The sequence below is a fragment of the Rhinoderma darwinii genome, chromosome 8 (assembly GCF_050947455.1).
Source record: "Rhinoderma darwinii isolate aRhiDar2 chromosome 8, aRhiDar2.hap1, whole genome shotgun sequence".
In the NCBI taxonomy this organism is placed as follows: Eukaryota; Metazoa; Chordata; class Amphibia; order Anura; family Rhinodermatidae; genus Rhinoderma; species Rhinoderma darwinii.
In genome coordinates this window covers 117,866,078-117,885,747 of record NC_134694.1, presented here as the reverse complement: position 1 = coordinate 117,885,747, position 19,670 = coordinate 117,866,078, and the positions used below count along the sequence as shown (strand labels likewise).

Here is a 19,670-nt window from a genome sequence, read left to right as displayed (position 1 = left end):
TTTCAGTCAAACCGGGACCCAGTCACCAGAGGGGGCCCAAAGTCACACCAGGTTTACAAATGGCACGATAGGTAGGGGGCACGGTTACTGATACCTACCACGTACAGTCTCCTGTAAATTGTATCCTTTGCATAGCAGTAGCTCATGACAGATGTGGTATTATTTGGGCACTCTGTAGCGGCATTGGGTTCTATAGAAAACTGGGCACCATAGGACGGCATTATCTCAGCACTGTATGGCAGAATTATTATATGAACACTATGCAACACCGTTTTTTTTGGCACTGTGTGCTATGTGTTCATTATGATCTATGGTATTATCTTGTAGGCACTCACTGGAAATATTATGTAGGTGGGCACAGTATGGTGGTACTTCAGCATGATATGGTGCAATTAATCAGCCAGCATTATGCCAATTGTATTTTTTATTTTCCTCCTTCTGAAAATGGAAAGTGGCCAATTACATGTTTTTACCCATATGACTCCACAGGATATAAACTTGCCCTGGATACAACACAATGTTGAATCAATGGACAGTGTTGGGATATATCAACAGGCAATTAAAAAAGCACAGGCCATAGTGGCTAGGCGGCTTCTATGGCAGAACACCTATGTAACGACACGATCATTGAAGTCTGTGGCCTAATAATAATGTAACGGTTTTACCTGAAGTATGAGTTATCATGGATTTCAGCTCTGCTACATCTTACACACAACAGAAAAACCAAAGAAGAAAACTTCTAACAGAAACATATATAATAACGAGAAACTTTCCTTTACATATGGGATCAGAAAATGGAATTTAATGAACTCAGTGCTGGAAATAAAAAGCTACTTAATAAATTATATGTATGTATTATTTAAATATGGTGATCGAGCCCTTTTACTAGCCGCTTCCTGGCAACGGAGCAGTCAGGGTCGAGAGGGATCAATACAAAATTGCTGTTGATTAGTTCTTTACCTACAAGTTCAATTGAAGCCCAGTTATTGTTGGAATTAAAAATGTCCGGGACGTTAATGGCAGCAATAAAAACATATTTTTTAATTCTTGGCAATTTTAGATAACTTGGTATACGTCAATGTGGTCAGCTGGAGTTTGTGATGAGCCTTGGAAATGAAAAGTGGACATTGATAGTCAGCAGTAGGGGGTCAAAGGGGGGCCCAGACTATGGAAGGAGACGGCTGATCCTAATGGACTTTCGTTGCCAAATCAGAGCAACTTCTCTAGGATGAGAAACAACAAGCCCCCAGGTAGACGATAACCTTTTCCTGGAGACAGAGAAGGCGCTCCTCCAAAATAAGAACAAAAATGTTTACATTTTCTTTTCAAGGGATTAACATCGAGATAAGGAAATAATGTGAAGTTAAGATCACGGGTCGGCCGGATGCGAGAAGGAGAGGAAAATAGATAATGTCAAGTTCAAAGATCGGCTCGGCATGTAAAGGATAAAGTTGCTGTAGTTACATCTGACAATTCCTAATCCAGTAACAGGATCAATCCACAAAAATGATCCCTAAAAAAGCAAATCTGCTTACAGTTCTAAGACGCAGTGATACAAAAAAAAACATTCTAGTTACAAAAAAATTATAGCAGAAAATTGCTAAATATCATTTGATTTACATATTGAACTCTCCCAAGATGAACATACAGATTTCAGATTCACCCCAAGAAGAGTTATCACCTATGCTCATTGTCGCCCCCTGCTGAGCAGTGCGAAATGAGTAAGGAAATCGCTAAACGACACAATTTAATTTCTACTGCAAACTAATGGCATTAATTTTTTCGGCTCCAATTACGTCCCAAGAAGTGACAGGCACTTCTTTGACGTGGGCGTCTTTTTTACGCGCCGTCTTTTGACAGCGGCGTGTAAAAAAATGACTGTCGGCACAGAACATCGTAAAGCCCATTCAAGTGAATGGGTAGATGTTTGCCGGCGCATTGGAGCCGTATTTTCGGACGTAATTTGTGGTTAAAACGTCCGAATTACGTCCGTAAATAGGGTGTGTGACCCCAGCATTTGAGTGAATGCTCTGGTTCGAAGTCTTTTCATATAAATCACAGGTGCAGCAGAGTTTGTCATTTGACAGTTTTCCTGTTTTTAGTATTTAAAGGTCAATCATTGAATAATGAAAAAAGTTCAACAACTTTCTTAGACTAAGGCGGAGTTCACATGGGGCTGATATGCAGTGTAAAAGCACGCAGCATATCCGCCCTATTCGCCGCAGGGAATTTGAGATGGAAAAACGCACCAAATTGTGGTGCAGTTTTTCGCCCGGAATGTCCGCTACGGAAAACTACAGTACTTAAAGAGGCTCTGTCACCAGATTTTGCAACCCCTATCTGCTATTGCAGCAGATCGGCTCTGCAATGTACATTACAGTAACGTTTTTATTTTTTAAAAACGAGCATTTTTGGCCAAGTTATGACCATTTTTGTAGTTATGCAAATGAGGCTTGCAAAAGTCCAAGTGGGCGTGTTTAAAGTAAAAGTCCAAGTGGGTGTGTTTAAAAGTAAAAGTCCAAGTGGGCGTGTATTATGTGCGTACATCGGGGCGTTTTTAATACTTTTACTAGCTGGGCGTTCTGATGAGAAGTATCATCCACTTCTCTTCAGAACGCCCAGCTTCTGCCAGATCACGCTGTGACGTCACTCACAGGTCCTGCATCGTGTCAGACGAGCGAGGACACATCGGCACCAGAGGCTACAGTTGATTCTGCAGCAGCATCAGCGTTTGCAGGTAAGTAGCTACATCGATTTACCTGCTAACGCCGATGCTGCTGCAGAATCAACTGAAGCCTCTGGTGCAGATGTGGCCGACACGATGCAGGACCTGTGAGTGACGTCACAGCGTGATCTGGCAGAAGCTGGGCGTTGTGAAGAGAAGTGGATGATACTTCTCATCAGAACGCCCCGATGTACGCACATAATACACGCCCACTTGGACTTTTACTTTTAAACACACCCACTTGGACTTTTGCAAGCCTCATTTGCATAACTACAAAAATGGTCATAACTTGGCCAAAAATGCTCGTTTTTTAAAAATAAAAACTTTACTGTAATCTACATTGCAGCGCCGATCTGCAGCAATAGCAGATAGGGGTTGCAAAATCTGGTGACAGAGCCTCTTTAACCGGCCTGCTAGCAAGCCGGCCTCCTGGGATAACGTTTCATCCTAGAAGACCGCCGCAGCCTGTGATTGGCTGAGGCAGCGGTCACATGGGATAATCATCATCCCAGGAGGCCGGCCCTCTGACGTCAATCCAATCTTAGGGTTTATGTTTCATCCCATGTGACCGCCGCTGCAGCCTGTGATTGGTCTGTGATTGGCTGCAGCGGTCACATGGGATGAAACGTCATCCCAGGAGGCCGCGCCGGAGGGAGGGACACAGACTCCTGGGTAAGTATGAGACTTTTAATTTTTTTTCAGAGTTGCGTTTTTTGCAGCGGAATCTCGCCGAACCCGCCCCAAAAAAACCAACTGCTATTTGTTGCGGGTTTTACCTCCCCATTGAATTCAAAGGGGAAACCCGCAACAAATAAGCAGTGTTTGCGCAAATACAATTGACATGCTGCGGAATAGAACTTGGCACCGGATGTCAATTTCGGAGCGTTTTTTCCTCTCCGTATTTACGCAGCGTGTGGATGAGATTTGTTTTATCTCATCCACTTTGCTTCTACTGTATTTGTTCACATGTATCGTAAATACTGCAGATTTTCCACAAAGGATTTCATTGTGGAAAATCTGCAGCGTAATACAGTCGAACAAATCTCATCCACACGCTGTGTAAAAAAGACCTCAGAAAAAACGTTCATATATTGACCTGCGGTACGGATTTTTAATCCGCAGCATGTCCGTTTACTGCGGAATCGCTGGTTTTCTGTTGCGGGTTTTGACCCAGTTGAATTCAATGGGGAGTTAAAACCTGCAACAAATAGCAGATGTTGCAATTTTCGCAGCAGAAAAGCTGCGATTCTGCCGCAAAAATCGCAACTCCGAAAAAAATAAAAAGCCTATAATTACCCAGATCTCCCGGTTTCTGCATACAGCCTGGCCTCCTGGAATGACGTTTCATCCCATGTGCCTGCTGCAGCCAATCACAGGCTGCAGAGGTCACATGGGATGAAACATCATTCCAGGAGGCCAAGCTGCAGGACATCAGAGGGATGCGCCGCCATGACTACGGGTAAGTATAAGCTTTTTTATTTAATTTTTACCTGTTATTTTCGGTCATGGACATTCTGGCCAAAAAACTGCACCGTAATTTGTTGCGGTTTTTCGGCTGACATTTCCTGCGGGAACCACGGAAGATACGCTGTGTACTTTTCCGCAGTGTATCCGCCTTGTTTGAACATACACTTAGGTTTACTTTGTCATCTGCCTCATCTTGTAACCTATAGACAGTAGGAGTAGAGTAATGATTGCAGGATCACACTACACACAGGGTTTATTTATGTTCTGTAACCATGGAGACACATAGGTCTGCATAGGAGCTGTATGCGCAAAACAGTAGTAGATTTTTTTGCCAAAATTTATTGCAAAGTTGCTTACATTTTACTGTAGCTGCATTTCCAATTGGATGATTAAAATAGAATTGGTTGTAAAGTGTACATATCCTTTAAATATTCCATTGCCACATCCCAAGTATTGGGGAAGGGCAAAACAATTGGTTTGCACAATGTATAAATGAATGCAAAATGTAGCAATTTAATTTCAAAACGATTTAAAAATTCTGGCAGTTTAATAAATACGCCACATTGTTCTCTTTGTTATGTAGCAGTTGAGTAGAGGGCGCGGCAGGCAGGGAAAACATCGCAGTGCGCGCCACAAGTGTCCTCAAAACTTTCTAATTGTATTCTGCTGACATTTTTCCCAATCACCCGCCGCCTCTTCACTGGAAGCCTCTAATTAGCGCCAAGTGATCCAGGACACAAGTGGTTTATGTGATTCTGACATCTTCTCTCTACGCAATCATTAGAGTTATAGAAAATAAAAGTGCAAGTTAATTAACTTATTAATACCAAATTATTCTGGGTTAGTATAAATGATACCCAATAAAGGACCCCCTGAAATAACCTGCAATTACAAAGTCCCGGGTGAAGTTGTTTTTAATATTCTGCATTCACTTTGACGTGAGGCGTCAACCACTAATGGCAGCCATTACAGTACCCATAACGCTTACATGACATTTACATCATGTACATTGGCAATGTCATCCACACATTACTCTCCTGCCACTGTTTCCCTTTGTGTCAGTCTTCACTGCTGTTTTGGCATTTTGTTCATAAGCTAGGAATATGATGATGAGAGATATCGGTCTCACCCAGAAAGTAGTGCTGCAGTGCATAGGATTTTGGGGGGAGAAAAAGAATAGTTATTTATATAGTAAGATTTATAAAAAAAAATTCAAGGAGAATCACACAAGTAGTTTTAGAGCGTTTTTTATGCTGTTTCTTTTCTGTGGGGGGGGGGGGGTTTAACCAAAGACAAGTGTGGATACAAAAGAAAGGAGATGCATCTGTCTTTTCCTTTTAGACCGACTTCTGGTTTTGGCTCAAAAAAACTGCATCAAAAGTGTGTGTGTGAAATTGATCTAAAGGAAGTAAAGCTGTTTGTAGGGCAGTGCTTTTAAAGGGGTTCTCCACTTTGAACAATGCCTTTTTGTTAGAAGTATCCCCTGATAATAAGCCGATCATAGGTTGTCCTGATGTTGGGAGATCAAGCGATCAGCTGTAATCTGTGAGGGAACCTGGCAGGAAATGTGCGATTCCTCTGCAGCGCCACCACAGGAGACATTAAGCATTACACAGTGTCCATTCAGATCAATGGGCTCTCCCTATAATGAATGGATTTGATGGGTCCTCAAGAGATTTTATAAACCAGACGATCCTTTTAAGAAAATATATATATATATCCAGTTTGAAGTGCAGCTCCAGAAAACTTTATATGACACACATTGTGTAAAACTGTTAGGAAAAAAAAGGCAAAACCATCCCATTGACTGCTGCTTATTGCCTGCGTACAAACGGTGACTGGCATTTGCTGCTTGTGTAAATATTCCTTTTGAATGACAAATGTTGAGGATTAGAAGCTTTGGCAAAATCATAGACATAAAGGGAATTTAAGATGAGGAGAAATTGCCGGTTTTATACAGAGCCTCCCGCTAAACACCTGCGTTTTGTTTGTTTTTGCAAAAATCCACAGGCGACTTCTCCGCAACCTGAATTATAGCCGTTTCTACTTGACTCACAACTTATTTTGGATGCCCGGATGGAATAACAAGTCCAGAATGTTCTCCAACCAACTTGTGGAATAATATCAGGCAGTGTGGACTCTGTTATATGCCGATAAATTCTGGATAATGAGTAACAAAAATCACATTTTATTTTAAAAAAATGTGTACGTTTTTAATTTTTTCCCGTTATAAACAAAAATTATATTGTGTTTTATGCTGCACATTATAGCGATAAAGCACAGAGCTCTAAAAGCCGCGATACTCTGCAGAAAAGGAAAATACACAGTATCTGCCAGGACACCGGTGTCCGACTGGATGAGGTGAATAGCAAAATTTTTAACTAAAAAAATATAGGACTCCCCTATTCTGTCACTCTTCTTCTGGGTAATCTGGTTTCTAACCAATAGGGCTGCCATTAGAGATTTTAACTTTGCCATCCAGAAAAAAAAAAAATAATCTGTCTTCTAATGCTGCGATATGGAAAAGTAGAGTTGTATAACCGAATAGCTACAATTTGTTTTTTAAAGAATGACAATATTTGTGAAAGTAGTGATGGCGGCCAAATTGTATCTAGGGAGTCATGTGCCCCAGATTCTGGGTGCCACTCTGCATTGGCTAGGATATTTAGATACAGGGCTAGGGCAGTGACATTAATATTTGCCTGGGAGAGGGAAGCCTCGGTACGACTGCGGCATATCGGTTATCACCCAGCGTCCCTAAAAACAGAAATAAATAAGAAATAGAGGAAAGATCTTGTAACAACTCGACAGAGTATGACCCTACTAAGTCTCCTATTTAAAGGCCATGTCGACCTTCGCAACCGAACTTTTTTACTTGTGCAAATTCGTCTAGAATGTAAAATAAAGCCACTTTGCAGTAGACCTATTGTTTTATTTCTACAGCTCCAAAGCAAATTGTCATGTCTCCATGGTAACAGACAACAAGTAAGCTCTGTGTAGTCTGATACTGCAGTTAAATGGCCTTCCATCAGTCCTCTACTTTTTGCTAGTTTAGTAAGAATTAGCAGACAGCAAAAAGAGAGCATGACTGCAGGATCAGACTACAGAGGGTTGGTTTGTTGTCTGTTACCATGGATACACATATGTTTTCACAGGAGCTGTAAAATCAAACAATAGAATTTTTTCATTTGCACCAATTGCAAAGTTATTTCATTATTTCTTTTATTTGCATTGGAACAATAAATAATAAAAAAAAGTGGTTGTGAAGATGTTTATGGCACATAGCCCGCCGTGGACCCGTAATGTACCTCCAATTGCCCCCAAATGTATGGGAAGGGTTATTGTTTTTATGGATTCCATGAGGTTCTGGGGATCTTTTTTTCTGAGCAAGTATTCAGGATTTTCTTTGAATCAGGTTGTGTTAAAATGAGAACATTGATAAGAATTTTCATGATTTACCGATTTCTATTTCCAAGAAAAAAAAATTTTTATAGAATTTTTTGCTCTCACAAACTTTTTGGAATACTATAGGAACAGTAGTTAAATGTTGAGAAGATGATCATTAGAGGGGTTGGATTCAATGTAGTAAAGAGGCAGCCAGTTTGGAGAATAAGGGACCATATAAACTTAGTCCCATCTCTTAGTCGGAGAACGGTCCCACAAGTTGTGACGTCATGAACAAGCACAAGGAGATGGGCTCTATATCTATTTCTTCTGTGGGGAGCGCTTCTACGTTAAATTTTTTTATTTTATTCTTTAGGCTGGATTCGGGACGGAACGTATTTCGGCCGGAAGTCCCGTACCGAACACACTGCAGGGAGCCGGGCTCCTGGCATCATAGTTATGTACGACACTAGGAGTCCCTGCCTCTCCGTGGAACTACTGTCCCTTACTGAAAACATGATTACAGTACGGGACAGTTGTCCCGCAGCGAGGCAGGGACTCCTAGCGTCGTACATAACTATGATGCTAGGAGCCCGGCTCCCTGCAGTGTGTTCGGTCCGGGACTTCCGTCCATTGCGGACCGAACATGCTCGTGTGAATCCAGCCCTACGATTCTCTACACGATTCTTCTCACAAAAAAAGCAAATCAAATGTTTTGGAGGGAGAAATAAGAAAAAATAAGTAATTTGAAGACTTCCTTTATTGGAAACCCAAATATGAGCATCTCCCAGTTGTATTATTACTGTCCATTATTATTTTTATTACCATGTAGAACAGATAACGTTAAATACTTCCACATCTACTAATTAAAAGATAAAAAGATGAGATAAGAGCCCGCGAACGCACAGCCTCACACAAGGAGCGTCTTTATTAAAGTTACCGACTGCAGAATATTAAAATTTGTATAGAAATTATTTTACGTTTTTGAAGTTCATTAAAAAATAGACTATTTACATCTCCAAAAATGTTACTTCACTGATTATTTTATATTTTATACAACCAGGTTAACACAAAGTGGAGCCTGTACACGTGGAGAGGCCGATGTGATCTCAGAATGTAGCATGAAAATTTGCCTCATGGATAGAAGTCCGGCTTGTTGTATCTAGGGGTCCTCTAACAACGGCCCATTTTGGCAGTAATAACGAGCGCCCATCAACGAGACAGCCCTTTCACAAGGAGCTATGCATGGGGGCGAGCGCTTGTAGATACGATCGCTCGTCCCCATACATTTCCAGGTTGGCAGTTTCTGTGAACGCTCGATAATTGGCCCATGTAAATAGGTCCTATGTCTCTGTAAGATAAACTGAATGAGGATTATATTGTTTCTCTCATAAAATAAAAGTCCCCTCCGGCTGCGACTAATTAAATATCAAAGGAGAATTAAAGAGGATATCCAGCTTTAGAAAAACATAGCTGCCCTCTTCCAAAAACAGCGCCACCAGTCCACAGGTGTGTGGTATTGCAACTCTTTATAGCCTTTATTTACTTCAATGAAACTGGGCTGCAATACAAGACACAACCCATTGACAGGTGTTGCACTTTTCCTGGAAGAGAGCAGCCTTGTTCTTCTAATCCTGGAAAAAAAAAACTTGAACTATTTCTTGAAGATGAATTAGTAATAGAGGGGACATACATTTTTGGGATAAAAGTGTAAACATTCAATGGCCTGTCCGCTTTTTCCTTTTTATTAGATGGAATCTCAGCCATCAGCTGTAGTCTGTGGGAGGTAAGTGTCCAATTTCCCTGCAGCGCCACCACAGGTGAAATGAAAAATGACACAGTTCCTACTTAAATCAATGGGATGTCGCTATAATACAAGGACATGTTGGGTCCCCCAGAGAAAGACACTCATAGCTGCTCTTTACTCTGGCTAGTTAAGAGTCCTGAAGGGAGGGGGTTAAAAACACACGGTTAACTCAGAATTCCCAAATGTGTATGGAAATTGTTTTTTGAAACTGGACAACTACTTTAACCCTTTAATAATTCAGATATTTTATGCATAAGTGAATGGAATCTGTTTTTAGCAATTTTTATATTATATTATGATTATTATTAGTTCTATTATTCAAGTGATTTAAATTATATGAGCCCACTTTTCATTTTAGTTTTTAAATCAAAAGTGGGAGGAAAAAAAGACCTAGCAGAAATTTTCTGTTTCTCTTGAGGGTCCTGATAACTCAAGGAGTTAAGACGATGGGACATTTCCCCTGCTTTACAATGTAAAACCACAGATAAAACATACTGGTATCACCATATGTTGGACTATCACTATTTTCAAGTATCTCAGATAAATCCAGAAAGAGAAGATGATAGATAGATAGATAGATAGATAGATAGATAGATAGATAGATAGATAGATAGATAGATAGATAGATAGATAGATAGATAGATAGATAGATAGATAGATATGAGATATATATGAGATAGATAGATAGATAGATAGATAGATAGATAGATAGATAGATAGATAGATAGATAGATAGATAGATAGATAGATAGATAGATAGATAGATAGATTCTCCTTCTTTAATAGTATGTGGAAAATGTGTTTTAGACATAACTATAGGCTGGTAAATCTCGGGCGTTATAAACTTTTACGATAAATCATGTGACATAAGCTCTAAAAATACACAAACTAAAAAATATCTCCTTTCTGTAAATATGAGGATGTATTTTATTGGATATTTTCCTTGTATTCACAATTTAATAACATGCAGAATATTTTAAAGGCTAAAACATAAATGTATATTTCTGCATCTGACAGATTACTAGATTAGGTCACATATTATTCCGCCTAACGATTCCCAGAAATACTAAATGTTCATCAATCATGGAGTAACCACAATTTTTTAGGACTTGCCCACATCCTGCTCTACATCAGTTCATAATAAACCATCCTGACACAATGTTAATGATGAAACGTAAAAATCTAGATTAAAGGGAAAAAAAAAAAATACATAAAAGGCAAAAATGGATATTTTTGCTGCTGTTTATCTGTAAATACGGGGAAATAACATACATTAGATGTTGGTTTGAGGCGAATAGTCATTTGCTTTAAAGCATTTTTACAAGCTCGTGTTACAAGTCTCAGATAGCGGCGTGCAGATTTCTGAGCCCATGGCTCCACGATGTCCAGAGCCGCAGCTCATTAAACACTAATGCATTCAGGATTATTGTAATGTGATTTACGGAGCAACTTTCTGATTGTTCACAAGTTCTTTAGGGTTTAAGTTACAACTAAGAAACTTGATTACTGCGGCTTCTCAATAGCCTGCGAACCCAAGTCGTTTCTTAATTGTGGCTTTCCCGAAAGAGTAGTAGTAGTAGATGAACCTGTGGGGCGATGGTTACGGTTATGTAGGATACCGAAGCCTTGGACTGGTTTCTAGACTTGTTTTTTGTCTTTTTTTTTTACCCCAACACTAATCAGGCTCTACCCAAATAAAATTTCTAAAATGAGGGTCTTCAAAATATGTCCCAACAGCTGTTGGGAAACCACAACTCCTTACATACTCTGATAATTGTTGTGGCATGTTGAGAGTGGTAGTATCACAACAGCTGGAGAGCCATAGGTTGGAGAACAGTCCAGTAAAATATGCTTCTGAATGACCTATTATACCATCATTTTTTATTATACCTAGGTATCCATCCTTAGGAATGTCCTAGCCAGTAGGACCCCTGACATGGGATTGCAGGTTGCATTGACTGCAGCACTAGCAGCCACAACTTTTTACTAGTAGTCAGGTGAGGGGAGGGGAGGGGGTCACTTTTCTGTATATATATGTTTTTCATACATTTTTCAGCTTTTTTTCCAATACCCCACTCTCAAAAACCTCCTTCAAATGACAATATGTTATGTAATGGGATATTTTATTGTGCTTAAAAGATTTTCCACCTTGGACAATCCCTTCCTGTTGGAAGGGTCCCCCAAAATGTTGATCACATAGTCTCATGTTTCTTAGACCCCCAGCGATCAGCTGTAATCTGTGTTGGAACACAGAAGCAAGCAGCGCCACCGTAATGGTCGGTGCCAAGCGTGGACATATCATACTTGCAACAAGGGCCCAGCTGCACAGGGGCCGAGTAGATTAAGGGGCCCACTCCTATAGTACCTTAAAAGTGAAGTAGCTTCCTACTGTCTATTAGATTACATGTAAAGGACTGAACTAATACATTTCATGGCACAAAATTACTGGTGGATTCTTAAAAAAAAATAAAGGTGGGGGCTCCATGATGAGTTATTGGAGAGTAAGGGGTCCGTATACTGTTCTTGCCAAGGGGTCCTCTGGTGTTTATGTCAGTCCCTGGTCTGTCCGTATAATGCAAGGCCCTTTTGGGTCCTCCAGTTTCAGAGATGCACTTTGTAGCCATTTTTCGCACTGGCTAATAGATGAGGGTCTTGAGCGCAAAGTCAACCCCCCCCCCCATTAAGTCAGAGTTCTTAAATAGGGTATTTTTGTTTTTCGATACCTGACAACCCCTTTGTGATTTGAAGAAGGACATGGACTTAAAACATACTAATGTATTGTATCAGCTGGGCGAGCAGGACTCGGTCTAGACCGGTTTTCAGCCTCTGTATGTATCATATATGATCATTCCCTGACAGTAAGAAAAATCTTGAAAATGATGAGGGATTGTAACACAGAGTAGATAATGGAATGATCAAGCTTTATTCACAAAAAAAAATAATGAATATCTCCTTTAATTCAGTCCTGTTCCAAAAATAAACCCTACAAGTTACCAAACTTTGGGTAGGAGAACCAAACCATAGCGGCGAGGAAGGGTTTCATGGATATAAAGTTGCATTGAAAATTCTTATTTTGTGTACTAAAGGGTTAAAATACCCAAGACATATAGAACTTTGATTTTATCGGAAACATATATGAGCCGGTGCGCTGAATTTTCTTGACATAAAGTCTATATTTTGCTTTATTACCTGTGTCCGCAGCCGCTGGATTTCAGTTTCCAGCTCTTTGATTTTCTCCTCTCGTTTCTGAAGCTCGGCCTGCGCCTCCTGTCGTGCAGTGAACTCTTCATCAAACTGCAAGGATCAGAGCAGAAAGTCATCATTTCCAATAGACTCTGTGCTAAACGTTCAAGGAAGGCTTAAATGTGGCTCTTTGATAAGGTTTGAAAATAACACAACACAGCAAATAGAAGTACTTAGTCCACCAAATAAATCACCCGTTAACCTCATTACGGCAATATACTGCGTACATACATTCAATTAATCTAGGATGTCTTCAGAAAAGAGAATAGGGACAATAAACGCAGGACCTCACTCCATGTGCAACTCAATAACCTCACTGATAAAGTTACCATCCACGACAAAAATATATATAAATATAGATGGTTTTCGAACCAGTAACTAAGCCAAGTAAGGCCAACCAAGTGTTGAGTGATGCATCAACTTTTTAAGACGTTGCCAACATGGACATCATCGTCTGCACTACTTCTGCTTCATGGGCAGTGTCGGACTAGTCCATTAGATTACCAGATGATTCTCTGCTGGGTCCAGGCTCTGACCCAATGATGGGCTTCAAAGGTCTAGCAGTAGACAACCTCACGTGGAGTTGACTTTGGAGGCAATCACTTACAACTAGGGTCTATTGCTCATGGGTTGATTCACAAATACCCTATTCGATCTTATTGATGATCTGTCATGTGTGTGTGCAATGACAACAAGAAAGATTATGATACCATTACAAATAATATGCACATGTTCTGTGTAGTCGGATGGTGGCCCATTTCCTTTGGTGGTCCTAAGGAACCCCAGTCCAAAACTGTTCACTGTTATTTTAATGTTAAATATTTCAACCATACCATGGCATATACAGTGTTAGTCATTATTGTGGGATGTTGGCGAGTAGACGTCTACTGAATAGTTGGGTTCCGTAGTATCTCAGATCTCCATGGCGGACAGAGGAACATATTGAAAACTGTATGCAGCAGTACTCAATATACTCTGGGCGTCAAAAAGTATTGATAATTTACATAATCTGTCCATAATCTTAGGTAAATCCTAACCAAACATGTCCTCCATGTTCTCCAAAGTGAAGAAACATTCTTGAAGAGTCTGCCATCTTCTGAAAGTTTTAGTGTTTTTTTTTTACGGACAATGACTGACTCATATTTACAGTCTTTGTACATACACATTTGATGAAGGTCAGAGGGACTGTCTGACTATGTAAAGTGTATAGAGGTGTACTAAAAGAAGGAATGTAAGTGTTGGATTTCAACATGCTGGGTCCTTTGTTGTGATGAGCGGGCATGCATATGGGACCGGGACGAATAGCCGCCGGTTGAACGAGTGTTTGGCTAAAGTGAATGGACATGTTACGATGGTATTTTGAAGATAGTCAATGGCCAACTAACATAATGCTTGGCTCCATGAAGTCTCAGAGATATATTTTTGGAAAATTAGATGAACTAATAATCTTACACTGGGAGATGTATTAGTAATTTTAATGGATTAATCTAGTTGATGTGGCCCACCCTACTTCTGTTGTGAGAGTAAATTATAACTTGGTCATCTGTGCGGTTGAATAGAATATGTGGTTCATTTATAAAACAGGAGTCTGACATTCGACCCCTTTTCTATAACTTTACTCCATTATGCATAAGCTGACCCTAGACATTAAAGAGGACCGGTCACTATGTCATATAAGTTGAACTGGTTTACTGACCTGAATAGTGCGCTGTCCCTGATTCCAGCGAGTTTTTTTCTGCCCCCCCCCATTCCAGAGATATTGTTCTCTGTTGTGTTGGATCCCTATTTGCTAATTTGCTGTAGTTGGCAAACAGGGTGGAGCTAGCTTCCCTGCCTCTGATGCAGACCAATCAGCCCATGCAGCGTGAGTAGTCCACGCCCTGTTGGCTAACCGCTAATTAGCATATAGGGAGCCAACACAACAGTGGTGCATATCTCTATAATGGAGAGGTCCAGGAAAAAAAGAAAAACAGAGCTGGAATCAGTGAGACAGCGCTCTTCAGCTTAGATAACCAGTTCAATTTATGTGACCTAGTGACAGGTCCTCTTTAAAGGTAACTCTACCATCTTGTAAACATTAGGTTGTTTAGATTAACCAAATACATAAATTCTAAAGTTACAGCCAACAAACCCGATGAGTATTTTTGACTGCATCACCCTTTGAGGTAGACACCTACAGATGTAGCAGAGTGAAGTTTTCCATTCGATAAAATGTATCACAATCTATTACCAGTGGTTCTCGATAGGACTACAAGCAACTACTGAGTTACCATATCTTAACTTAGGGAGTTATTCAGCTCTGCTACATATCTATGGTCCTATGATTGCAAGTTTATTCACTGAACAATTTACTTAAGAAACGTTCATTCACCGTCATCTGGCAAACCAAAGAGCAGCCGATAAGCCAAAAACATACAACCCAACTCATTCATTTTTCACAAGATTTCTATCAAGTGTCCGCCTTGGGAAAGATCATTCAAGCAAACATTTCAATTGATATTTAACTGAATTAGTCTAAATTATTCCTTTTTTTGATCTCTGGTCTGTGGCCATTTTTGTTGTCCAGCACTGTAGTGTTAGAGATTAATATATATTGCGTCTAATAAATCATATTTTCCACATTTATACTTTTCACTTACAAAGTTGGAAAAAAAACAAAGCAAAAACTTCTAAGTCGCTGAGGAGTAAAGAAAACTGCATTGTTCTCAAAATGATTTTTAGATTTTAGCCGCCGAAACTTTTCGCAACATGAAACCTGCATTACGAGCATCACAGGATCTGATATTTGGATGTTTTGATGCAACAAGAATTTGATTCTCAATCTGGGAAAAAAGATTTAACTTCTAAAAGTGTCTGAGGGTGAGATAAAAATCCCAGTTGGAAGCCACTCCAGAGTTGGAAATGTTATGTCATCCATTGTTTGCCAAGTCTGCTTGCAGCCTCCGTAAAGTAATATTTCCTCACTTCGCCTACTGTTCCCACTGAACATCTAAAGTTCCTTTGAAATACTTCAAAGCTGTCACTTTTAAAATAGCTTTTTCCAAATGTCACTCACAGAGGTGTTTGTATTCAGTGCGCGCTACCGGCTCATTAGATGCTGTATCTCCATCAGTACTGCAGCAAGGGGAGACATGTATGGGCGCTGTGGACGCAACTAAATTATGAACAGTGACCCCAGATTTTCTCAAGGGTAAAAACACAGATGCAATCTACTAGGTATCATTAGACAACCCTTCTCAGAAAGGGGCCGTGGATCAGCTGATTTTGCCAGGGAAAGCCGCGGTCAGCCGGGTATTTTCCCTGCAGTGGCCACTAAAGGGGAAACAGAGTATTACATGGCAGACATTTAAAAGAGTGACTTCCCCCCTGGCACAAAGAGACAATCACTTTAAAGGGTATTTCTACTAGAGCCATTGATGGATAATCAATCTTTAATGTCCGATTGGTGAGGGGACCCCTTACAATCCCGAAAATAAAGGAGCGGTGGCCTTTTGATGCTTCGGACCTGGATAATTGCAAGTGAATGGGCTATGTTGCAGTTTCTACAAAACATCATGTCAGGGGGCTGCTGCTATTTCAGGGAAAAAGGCAACGGAGGGTGTTGTACTTTACCTGGACAGTGAGGTCCCCTGCTGGAGTAGAATTTCTATACGTTGTACTATTGCGGTCTCCCATTATTGGATTGGGCCCAATATAGTAATTAATCCTAAAGGCCCACCCTCCAGATATACAGAATATGTACATGTCCTTTTTTAATTGTATTGCTAACTTTATCATCATAATAAGGGTTAATACTGAAGGTTATGTGTAAATTAACCCATAAAAGAGGACACTATTGGACCTTATGGGTCTTGTTGTAGCTGGGCTCCAGAGTCAGAGCCTAGACCCACAGTATAACACTCTGGTGAGTCAATGCAACCCTGAAATCTCCATGAGGACTGTGCAAAAGGTCCCGGAAAACAGGTTGGTGGTTGTCTGTTCTACATGTGGCCATACATTAGCGATTTCAGACGGCTGTTTTTTGAACGACTTGCCATTCATGAGGTTGTCGTTTTGGACGACAGTGCCAACATTAAAAACAACAAATCACTGATCGATCTCTGGGTTGATCTGTGGCCTGGTCTGGGCTTCTATTGATGGGATACAGACATGTTGTTTTGCATGAACGACTTTCCGACTGCACCCGGCAATGACCATAAAATCCAACAGATCAATTTTTTCACAAATATCTGCATTCGATTGTCATCTGTCGCGGTCATTCGTGTCACTAAAAAGGCCCCGAAAGTTGTCAGGAATTGCTCTAAATCGGCCCCTTTGGTTGTCAAAATCTGTAACGTATTGGGTTGAGTCATTGAGACAGATTGGTTGAGTTTTGAGACACATCCTAATGCAGCTGTCTCACTACTGGTCAATAGTAAATTTTTAACCAATTACATGTCAAATAAGTAACTTTATATATGATATAATTGGTTAAAGAGCTGCACATGATCATTAGACGGGGACTGCTCTCTGCCTGGGTCTCCTCAACTACAATTTGCATCGGCAACAGGAAAGGTTTGGATCTGCCGTCCTGCATTGCCTAAGCCCTAAATATGTCGTAAGTAAGTGCACCCATGGGGGAACATGCCGTGACTCTAGGGGATTACTTGGACTGTCCTTGTGTTTTTTGTTTGCTGTGCAACACACTTTATTACTATAGCCTTGGGCGTACTTTGTAAATAGGGGATACTTGACTTTTGAAACATTAGTCTAAGGGACCTGTTCACCTTCCTAGGTTTATTTAATGGAGCAAGAAGTGGTGACAGGTCCCCTTTAAATACCCTTCCTTTCCAAAATGAGGCAAACCGATCAACTGATCCTATATTGTTTCGGATATTGCATTACCAAGTCCTGCAGACAGTAGACTGGATAATATGGCACTTAATGTGCTCCGGTATTTAAGCTGCAGATCTTAGTTAAAATAATGCAACATGCCCCCAACATAGCGGCAGCGTCCAACCTGATACATCAATATTGACCTTTGTGATACTGACAAGGATCATGTTAAAATGCAGCCAAACATTGATTCAAACAGCAAATCAATAGCTGTCTCCATCCCGGGTGAGGGGGGGGGGGGGGATTCTAAAAACGTCCTAATAACAGAAAACCAATTGTCTGGGATTTAAATGACCATGATAAATGGCTTCACCTTCTTGGAAAATTCCGATGCTTTCTGCTCACTCTCTTCAACTTTTGCTTTATTCACCAATGAATCTGTGGACATAAAAAGAACGCGTTATATTGTACCAGGGTTATATGCAAACCGGACCAGGCAAGAGAATTGCATTATAAGCAAATTTCTAATACAAAGTCATTATTGGAATTGCTCCATTTACATTCAGCTGTCCATTCAAAAAGAACAGACTGTCATAAACAGCGCCTGTATTCTTCTGATCCCACCTGAAAGGGGCAGCGGGGAATGTTTAACTCCTTGCTGCCATTTTGGATATTTCAAGATTTTTTCCAACTTGCAAAGGTACTAAAATTGAATGCAAACTGGATTATACCAGGGAATTATATTATTACCAATTTTCTAATACAATGTAATTATTAGAATTGCTCCATTCAGCAGAGTACAGACTGCCCTGAAAAGTGCTTGTATTCTGCTAATGGCACCTGTAGGGGGCAGCAGCAAACCTTGAAGCCCCGTGAATTATTTAAGAAATTGCTCTCACTTGCAATGGTAGATTTCCAGTGAAAACATTAAAATAAAACTGTCCAATCACAAAACAGCACCGACCTCCATGGAGGGGGGAGGCAGAAGGGAGTTTGGAGCTCCCTGCATCTCTGTGAGTTATTAAAGAAAGTGCTCCCAATTTTAAGGTCCGATAACAACATGATATTGCTCAAATTAAAATGCACCTTGCGTCTCCCTGGGGCCGTTTTGGGGCCTTCGGTCCCTCTCCCTTGAGATTACTAGGTCCCCACAGCAGAGAAACGGGAGGAAAGAGGACATGGGCACTCACCTACTAAATGAGTAAAATCTACGTCCAGCCGTCCTTTGTATTTGAAGTCGGGATCCATTCCTCCACATTGTAACACGATTTGTCCAACACATTCATCTATGACCTTATAGTATTGTGGCCTGAGAGGGAACATAAGAAATAAGGATTTACAGGTAGGATAACACCTTGGTCTATGTTGTACATATAACACAGAGATAAATCCATAAGGGACAACCACTACTTGAGCAATGAACAACGATGACAAAGAATTAGGAGGCGAAGATTGGACGTCCTAGTCCCTGGCACAAAAGAAAAACACCGGAGTCGTCCACCTAACCAAACAATGGCTTCATATTCAATATAAATATATATATATATATATATATGGAATGCTATATAAATCTATAAGTCACTCGTTGGCTCCACCTTCTTATATTCCTGCCTTCTTTTGTGGCTCAGTATGAAGGGCCCCTTAAAGTATAGGGTCCAATTAGGATTGTCACCTGTTGATACCTATAGCTACAGTCCTATAATGCGGACAGATATAGGCAAAAGGAAGCTTATCAGGAAAACCATTGTTTCCATAATATATACACATTGTAACCAAGTCAGGGTGAGTCGCCCGAATGTAGGCACATCTCTACCTTCAGCTAAAGTCATCTCCTCCTAGTTAATAAACTATACTACCAGCCTGTGCCCGTGCAACCCAGAGTGACCGCCATCATTAAAACAAAGCACATTCCTCCTTATTCTTAAGGTTTTATCTCATGCGGCTCCTAAAGGTGAATGAAATATTTAAAAAGTGCAATAAAACTTTCTAAAATTCACCGTACTCTTCCGATACCCGAACTGCTGCTATGATGTAATTATTGCGCTTGCTCTGGGGTTGCCATGGTAGCATCAACAGATTAACTGTTCCGAGCATGGATATCATGTCATGTGACCTGTGGAATTCTTACAGGGTTAGTATGTTGATGTTACCATAGCAACCCCAGAGCAAGCGCAATATCCTGAATTCATTACTACAGTAATTTGGAGATCAGGACAAGAAGAGAAGAAC

The 19,670-nt window shown here is 40.5% G+C and overlaps 1 protein-coding gene across 4 annotated transcripts in view; it reads right to left on the bottom strand.

The window, feature by feature from the left end:
* Positions 1-19,670, bottom strand: part of DIAPH2 (diaphanous related formin 2) — a 952,586-nt gene that overhangs the window by 655,717 nt on the left and 277,199 nt on the right. For all 4 annotated transcript variants that reach the window (XM_075836589.1, XM_075836591.1, XM_075836588.1 and 1 more), the window contains 3 exons: positions 18,632-18,750; positions 17,815-17,879; positions 12,573-12,677 (listed from right to left, as the gene is read on the bottom strand). In XM_075836589.1, coding sequence (XP_075692704.1) covers positions 12,573-12,677; positions 17,815-17,879; positions 18,632-18,750 — 289 coding nt within the window. The remainder of the gene's footprint in view (positions 1-12,572; positions 12,678-17,814; positions 17,880-18,631; positions 18,751-19,670) is intronic.